At 28.8% G+C, this 8,240-nt stretch overlaps 2 protein-coding genes across 2 annotated transcripts; both read left to right on the top strand.

The window, feature by feature from the left end:
- Nucleotides 1-882: 882 nt before the first annotated feature.
- On the top strand, nt 883-2,915 carry BCIN_04g01810 (hypothetical protein). The gene has a single exon (XM_024692410.1). It carries the CDS (start codon nt 1,738-1,740, stop codon nt 2,332-2,334), a length of 597 nt encoding a protein of 198 aa, XP_024548185.1. The 5' UTR covers nt 883-1,737; the 3' UTR covers nt 2,335-2,915.
- A 45-nt stretch (nt 2,916-2,960) lies between these two features.
- On the top strand, nt 2,961-4,068 carry BCIN_04g01800 (hypothetical protein). The gene is made up of 4 exons (XM_024692409.1): nt 2,961-3,570; nt 3,635-3,752; nt 3,824-3,882; nt 3,937-4,068. Exons 1-4 carry the CDS (start codon nt 3,096-3,098, stop codon nt 3,993-3,995), a joined length of 711 nt encoding a protein of 236 aa, XP_024548184.1. The 5' UTR covers nt 2,961-3,095; the 3' UTR covers nt 3,996-4,068.
- The last annotated feature ends 4,172 nt before the right edge of the window (nt 4,069-8,240 follow it).

Genomic DNA, 8,240 nt, shown 5'->3' with positions numbered 1-8,240 from the left:
GGTAAAATGAGGTCTAAATTTGACTTAAAATGCGCTAAGTTGTGGAATCTATGCGAGGGGGAAAGATAAGAGAATATCCTACGAGAAGTCTCAGGAATGCGTTCCAAAGAATGATGATTATATGGTAGCTTTTGAAATAGACAGGGAGTTTGGTTGGACTACGGGTCATCACACGAAGACACATACTCTTGAAAAATCAAAGATTTCTTAGCCAAGAAACATCAGGATCTGCTGAGCTCTATGGTAGGAACTGGTGGGTTTGATCCAAACGCAACTGTATGGCAACTATGGCGGAAAGTGGACGTTTTGAATGATTTTCAAGCACTCGTATGGTCCTATAACTATTGGTTGATGAACAAGCATCATATTAAACAAATAAATTCCGAAGAAAAAGAGTCGACAGAGCAGCTGAGCTTTCAAAACAAGAACTCGGATTCTATAAATCCGCAACCAGTTATCGGCTCTGGCAATGCTCAAAATAACTTTGCTTCTTCGAGATAACAGCCAGATATCACTGATGAAGCAGTATTTCATACAGAAAACTTGACCGAACGGTATATTTCGGGGCGGCGGGCTATCATGATCATCGACCAAATGTATGCGTTGCTACATTTTGCACAGCTTCTTTCCACTTTGATAATCACAATTTCAAAACACATACCCATTATTCGTCTCGTCCTACTTCTGTTTGATATTCAACGAATATTTGAACATCAAGAGCTTTCACGAAATCATGTACCGAGTTTATAAGCTGATTGTAAGTTATGGTGTACGCCCAGAGTCGTTCGCACCTGCCATTTTTGTGCTTTTGAAATCCCAATCTTCATTTTGGAGTCGACCTTCATTCTCATTCTTCACAACTCCCATCATCTCATTTCTCCAGATTTCTATTAGAAAGAATTCTTCTGGCAGTTGATTCGGAATCTATTTTCTACATTCTGGTGCTCTTTCCTATCCCGATTCTCACGCTCGCATAAAATCTGACAGCTAAAGCAATCGAAGAAATCTTACAAACTTAAGCAAGTGAGGAAGATTTCCAGAAAAGTGGCCAGGAATCGACTTTTGACCCTTCTCAATTACAGCTGGAATACTGGCACAAAGACGGGGGCTAAGGAATTCGAAGAATAGCACAAGCTCAGGCGTTCAAGGAGTTCAAAGACCGACAGCAAACAATCCTGGGATATTTCTACATGTTCATATTTTTCCAGTCACAGTTTTACGCCGTTTTGGAAGCAAGCACCTCATTCTAAGATATTTCTCGAATGCAAAGACTTGATGATAGCTAGAATTTACGCAGCGAATCATCATCAAACAATTCTATACTGGCATACCACTTTAGTCACCGTTCTCGATTTAGCACAAGCACCGAAGCTCGAAGTACTCAAACAGAAGCAGAAGCCTAGGCACCCAGAGACTTTGAAGACAGGCGGCGGGCAATCCTCAATCGATTCTATACTTTTGTCTTCTCTTCGACCAAATCGGCACGAGCATCAACAAGCAGAGTTGTTGGCAAACAATTTCATAATCCTCAAAATATTGTAAAGCTACCGGCTCTTATGATTTAAGTGTAAACGGTGCATAATTCTCAGCTCGTTCTATTCTTCCATTCTCCGATCGAACATAGAATTCTCGGTCTCAAAGTAAAAAGTGGCCCGCGCTTCAAACCCCCAAAGACAACCACTTTTCTCTAGGAATTTCTTGTCAGTTCTCTTGATTTAACTACTTCCCAGTCACACAATGTCGAGCATTGAAGAACAGATCAAGGATGAGCGCCGCGTCACAAATCTTCTGCGGGCAGCAATTGATTTGCAACTAGAATTCGAGAAAGCTACGGAGAAACTGATTAAAAATATGTGTAAAGATTTGGAAGGAATGAAAGCTGCTGGTTACTCAAGTGAAGATTGGACTATAATGTTTGATACGGCACAGCAACTAGTTGACACTTTCACAATATTGACCGTTGAGGAGAGCCCCATGTCTACGATTGAGGAAAGAAAAGTCGTTTTCAGAGTCGAGAAAGAGGTCATGAATGGAGAAAAGTCGGAGGAAGACATTGAAGAATACCTGGAAGCATTACTGAAGGAGATACATCCCAATTTGGACCAGATCAGAGCTGCTGCCAGTTTAGAGAAGGAGGAACTACGCGATGTGTTTGGGTTGTCAAAGCAAATGGCCAAACCTCATAAGTTTGCGTTTGACGGAGAAATTAAAACTGCAACTATTGAGAAGAAAGAAGACGATAGAGTAAATAGGAAAAAAAAGAAAAATAAGAAGAGGGGAAAGAGAAAGTATGACACAAATGGAGGAGTTTCATGTCTCTCGGCAAAGGACTGAGGGATTGACGAATCGTCTCTTCTTATACTGTACTATGATATCGAAGGAAATTGAAGTTCAAGATATTGAAAGGGGCAGATGATTTCGAGCTAACGCTTGAGATTTTTCTCAGTTATACCTGCTTCGATAAAAGGCTTGAGGAGTTTTGTGCTCTCAACTTTTGCAAAGCTACAGCTATACATTGAACTTCTTTGCCGCTCGCTCAAAAGCGTTAAGCTCGTTTTTGATTCCAGTCTATTATTCTTACATATTTTGTATGAAGGACATGCCATCAATTTTGAGAGTAGGAATCTGAAGATTAGGAATTGTAGATTCTGGAAGAGCTACAATAGATTCGATCAGGAGCATTTGCCAAAAATCCCTTATTTGTACGGTGATGCGATGTATTTTCATACCGCGATATTCTTGGTGGCTTCGGAGTATGTTTAACTGCCCAGGTACTCTTACCCTATCTAAGACTAGCACTTTGTTTCAAATTCAATCATGTTTTATGTGGTAATTTTTACTGTCAATACATGTTTGTAGTGGTGTAAATGTTGTACATCACTCAAATAAATGGTGTTATTTTCAACAATTCACCAAAATCAACCCACTTTGTGAATCAACCGAGTATCCTTTTCTCTAGGGACTCCTGATCACCTTGAATTCCCTAAGCTTCTTTCACAAATAAGCAACTGCAGCTAACACTTCTTTTTGTATCATATCATTCAACTAAAGTGCGAAACCTAAAATCAAGAAACCTTTCATCAACTTAATTCATCATGGAGCCTAATCACACGAAATCTACCATCAATACGCCCTATGTCGACCCCGGACTTCTCATGATCATTGATTATCAAATAGAAGCCGAAAGACCCGAAGAGTGGTACAGAGATTATAGAATGCGCGAAGAGCACATAGATAGTATGAATATACCTATCACTAGCTCTGAGGCACGAACCGTGGCTACAATCGAGGGATCAGAAGGCGAGACAATGCCCTTGGAGACACTGTCGTATATGCAAGAAATGCCAGAGGTTATTCCAGAAACTCGAGCAGAAACTAAAAAGAGGAGACGCCAGGAATTTCTTGATAATTATGATGCGGAATCATACGAGCTGGTCGCGGATAACCTTCTTGAGAGTCAGATTAGACATTATGCGGTGTTGCGGCGATGTGGAATGGCTCCTGCGCAAGCAAAAGCAGATACACATAATAAGATGGATACCTGGAGTGAAAAGATTGAAAGTAGCGAAGGTTGGAATTCACTCGAACTTGTGTTTTGCTGGGTTTTCACTAATGCTTGATCTCCGATTACTAGAATCAGACCCTACGCCAAGATATGGAGATTTTATTTCCAATCTACACATTTCACAATCCTCGATTAAGAGCAAAATTCTCAAATTGACCCATGGTGATAACAACATGAGTGCAATTGGGTAAGTCATCACTAGCACTACCAGTCCACTCACACAAATGTTAAAAGGAGACCTCGCTAATGGCCATGTAGAAAGAGTGGGCCTGGCGTCACAAAGAAAGGTCACGTTGCCAAGAAACGCGCAATCATTAGTAAGTAACTCACGGAACATTCAAGAATTTGCCAGTTGCTAAGTGATTTGTAAGACAAAAAGGATACGTTCGAGTTGATGTTCAAGGGAATGGAGCATAGTTCCAGAACTTAGTTTGAGAAAGGCATGCATTGAGGGGGTTATAGTGGGGGTTCTTGCGAGGTCGAAAGTAAGAGTTAGGGCCTCAGCTTATCGCACACCACCTTATTTCGTGACAAAATCCCTGCAAAAAAGTCGTTTTCTCATATAAACTAATTTCTTTTATAATTTATTTAATAATTGAAAAAGTGATCTAAAAATTTTATATATAAAAGATAATTGTATATAATATCTTAAAAACAAAATAGATCTTTTAAATATTTTATTTTAATAAAGTTTCAGATTTTCAAAATTGGGAATTTTCAAAATTTATCACATATAACACTTTTCCCATACAAAAAAATCGATTTTTTCGAAAACTTTGGAAATTATTACTTTGAAACCCCACAACTCTTTCACAAAAAATATTAAAAATAATCCATTCATTTTTTCTATCGTAGGTCATAGGCTAATAGTATAGTATGGAAGCTGGCTCTGGTTAACGACTAAAATGGATTATATAAGCAGTGTGACACGTGATATTAAAGAATCTTGTATTGAATAATTTTCTTTCTTATTTTACATTCAATGGAAAAAGGCCTCTTTTTATGCTTTTTCCTTCTAATTCAGTATTTCCGCTTTCATAAATCTCTTGTAGATCTCTTCCTAATCTATCCATTCTTTCGAAATAAAGCTCTTTTTCATATCCTTTATTTTATATTCGTTTTCGGATTTATGGCCGTTTTCGGCTTAATGGTTGTTTTTGAATTAATAATCGCTTTTGTAAGCTTATAGGTGATAGTTATATAATCTGATTATATAATATGTTAATACTAAATTGAATACTACTAAAAAGATATATATATTATATTATTTTAATTAAAACAATAATTATTTTAATTAAAACAATAGTCCTTTTTAATATATATCATCTTTTTATATATATTTATATATATATTTTTATATTAGTTTTATTAAAACCTTCTTATTTTTAAAGGAAAAAGAGTATTAATATCTTATATATATATATATTAATCTTATTAAAAATCTTATTTATAAAGGGAAAAAGAGTATTAATAAATATATATTTTTGTTTTTAATAATAATTATTAAAATTTTGAATTATATTAATAAATCTTGATAATTTGATTCTATTTAATAGCTTAGTTAATCTATTAGCTAGTTGATTTTCTGTAGAAATTCATATTAGATCTAAATATCCTTTATTTATAAGATCTTTTATATAATAATATTTAATGTCAATATACTTACTCTTATTATGATATATAGGATTATTTGATATAGCTTTTGCTGATATATTATCTGTATATAATGGAAATTTATCTTAATTAAATTGATTTAATTTCTGTAATATATATTTTAAATATATAGTTTCTCTAGCAGCTAAATTTATAGCAATTAGCTTAAATTCTGTTATATTTTGTGTTATGATAGATTGCAATTTAGTCTTTTAGTTGATTGGATTATTAGTATATATAAATATATAGTTATTAGTGGATTTAGTAGAGCTTTTATTTTCTGTATAATCTGTGTTACAAAATCCTTTGATATATTTATTATTATCTTTTTTATATGTAGTTTTAAACATTTTAGTTCTTTTTAAATATCGAAATATTCTTTTTATAACTATTATATAATCTTTATTAGAATTAGATGTATATCTTGTTAATTTTAATATAAAATAAGTAATATCTTATTTAATTCCTAATATTAAATATAATAATTTTCCTATTGCTTTTTGTACCTATTTAATTTTGTTTAAATTGGTTTTATTAGGATTTATTTTTATATTATTTTTAGTAATCATAGGTATAGTTACAGGGGTACAATCTTTTAGTTTTAGGTTTTTTAGATATTTATTTATGTATTCTTTTTGATTTAATTCAATATAATCTTTATTTAAATTGATTTGAATATCTAAATAGTCTTTTATTGGATCTAAATCCTTTAGATTTAAATAGTTTTTAAGATTTTTAATAAAATCTTTGATTAGAACCTCGCTAAAGCCTACAATAGCAATATCATTGATAAATATATTCAATATTAATTCCGAATATTTATTTATAAATATATACTCGTTTGATTTTATATTAATAAAATTTAATTTATTTAATATGCTTTTTAATATAGTATACCAGATTTTAGTAGATTGTTTTAATCCATATAAAGCTTTATTTAGCTTTAATATTATATTATTATTATAATATATTTCAAAGGCTTTGATATATATATTTTTATCAATATCTTCTTATACAAAAGCTAAAATTATATCTATTTTGTATATATATTATTCTTCATTTATTACTAATGCAAATATCAATTTCCAGGTTATTTGTTTAATCATGTTAGCAAAAGTATTTAAATAATCTAATCCATATAATTGTTTAAACCCTTTAACTACATATCTAACTTTAAATTCAATATTATTATCAAATAAATATTTAATTTTATAAATTTATTTTATCTTTAGAACATTAAGCTCTTTTATATTATTATTATTCTTTTTAATAATAATATCTTAGATTTTATTCTTTTCAAGAGTCTTTATTTTATATTTTATAGTTTTTTTTTTAATATTCTTTTTGATTAGAATTTATAACTTGTAAATATATTTCAGAAATTATTAAATTTTTATTATAAGGTCTTTTTATTATTACTTTTTCATTAGTTTTTATATTGAAATATAATAACATATTCTTTTTATATTGATCGTTATCAATATTATTTAATTTAAATTTATAATTTTGATTCTTTAATTCAATATATAATATATAAACAAGATTATATATATCTAATTGTGGTTCTATCTTTTGTGTATGTTTAGATTGTTTAATAGGGATAGGCAAATTAGAATTAAACAGTATTTCAATTATTAATCTGTTTTTATTTATATTAGAATCTTGAGAATCAATATTTTTATTTAAATTTTTATATATATTATTATATATATCTATTTCTTCTTCTTGATTATTAGTATTAGAGTTTTCTTTTAATTTTTTTAATAGATCTTTTTTAATAAGATTATTCTTAATATTATTATTATAATATAGTATATCTTTTTTAATAATAAAATCATTAGAATTTATTATCTTATTTCTATTTGGAATATAAAATAATAAATTCTTTGAAGATTCAAATCCTATTAAAATTCCTTTTTCTGATTTATAATCAAATTTATTATCTTTTTTTTCTTTATATTTTAATACATATACAAAAGATCCTAGAATCCTAATATATTTTATATTAGATTTTTTATTATATAATAATTTAAAAGGTAAACTTTTTATAATCCTATTATAATATCTATTTTTAATATAAACTATTCTTTTTAGTATATTAGATCATAAGAATATAAATAGATTTTTATTTCTTATAAATATTAATATTCTTTTTATTAAATATTTATTTAATTTTTCAGCTATTCCATTCTAAAAATAATAATAAGAACTAATATATTCTAATATAATTCCTTTAGATTTAACAAATAAATTCCATTAATTGAAATTAAATTCTTTAGCATTATCTAATCTGATCACTTTTATTTTAATATTAAATTAATTATATATCAAATAAAATACTTCTTTTAATATATTAAAAGCATCTGATTTAAATTTTATAGAATACATCCATATGCCTCGCATAACCCAATCTGTGAAAGTAATAAAATATTTTTCTCCTTTTAATCCTAGTATATTAAATGGTCCACAAATATCAATACTAATTTTATCAAATTTATCTAATTTCAAATTTGATAAGGATTTACTAATATTTTGAGTCATTTTACCATATATATAAACTTCACAATAACTTAAATCCATTTTAGAATCTTTTAAATTCAATATTTTTATAATATAATCTTTATTTATATAATTTAAACACTTATACCATAAATTTAAATCCTTTAGATTCGTATTATTAAATTCTTTTTTAGATTTTGATTCTTTTTTAGATTTATTTATTTGATTTATTTTAAAATCTTTATTATTATTATAAATAATATTTTTATTTTGATTTAATAAATCATAATTTATATCGTATTTTAAATAAAAAGCATTATTAATCCATTTAACATTCATCTTTATATTTAAAAATTTATTTGAAAATTTATAAATATTGCCAAAGAATAGTATTTCACTAGCCCAACCCTTTTTAATAACTTATTTAATACTAATTAGAATTGATTTTAATAATGAAATATGCTTTATTATTTGAATAAATATTTTCTTATTATTTATAATAATAAAAATATCCCCTTGCCCT

Source organism: Botrytis cinerea, chromosome 4 (assembly GCF_000143535.2).
Source record: "Botrytis cinerea B05.10 chromosome 4, complete sequence".
Classification (NCBI taxonomy): domain Eukaryota; kingdom Fungi; phylum Ascomycota; class Leotiomycetes; order Helotiales; family Sclerotiniaceae; genus Botrytis; species Botrytis cinerea.
The sequence above is the reverse complement of the archived record's forward strand: the minus strand, read 5'-3'. Positions and strand labels throughout refer to the sequence as shown.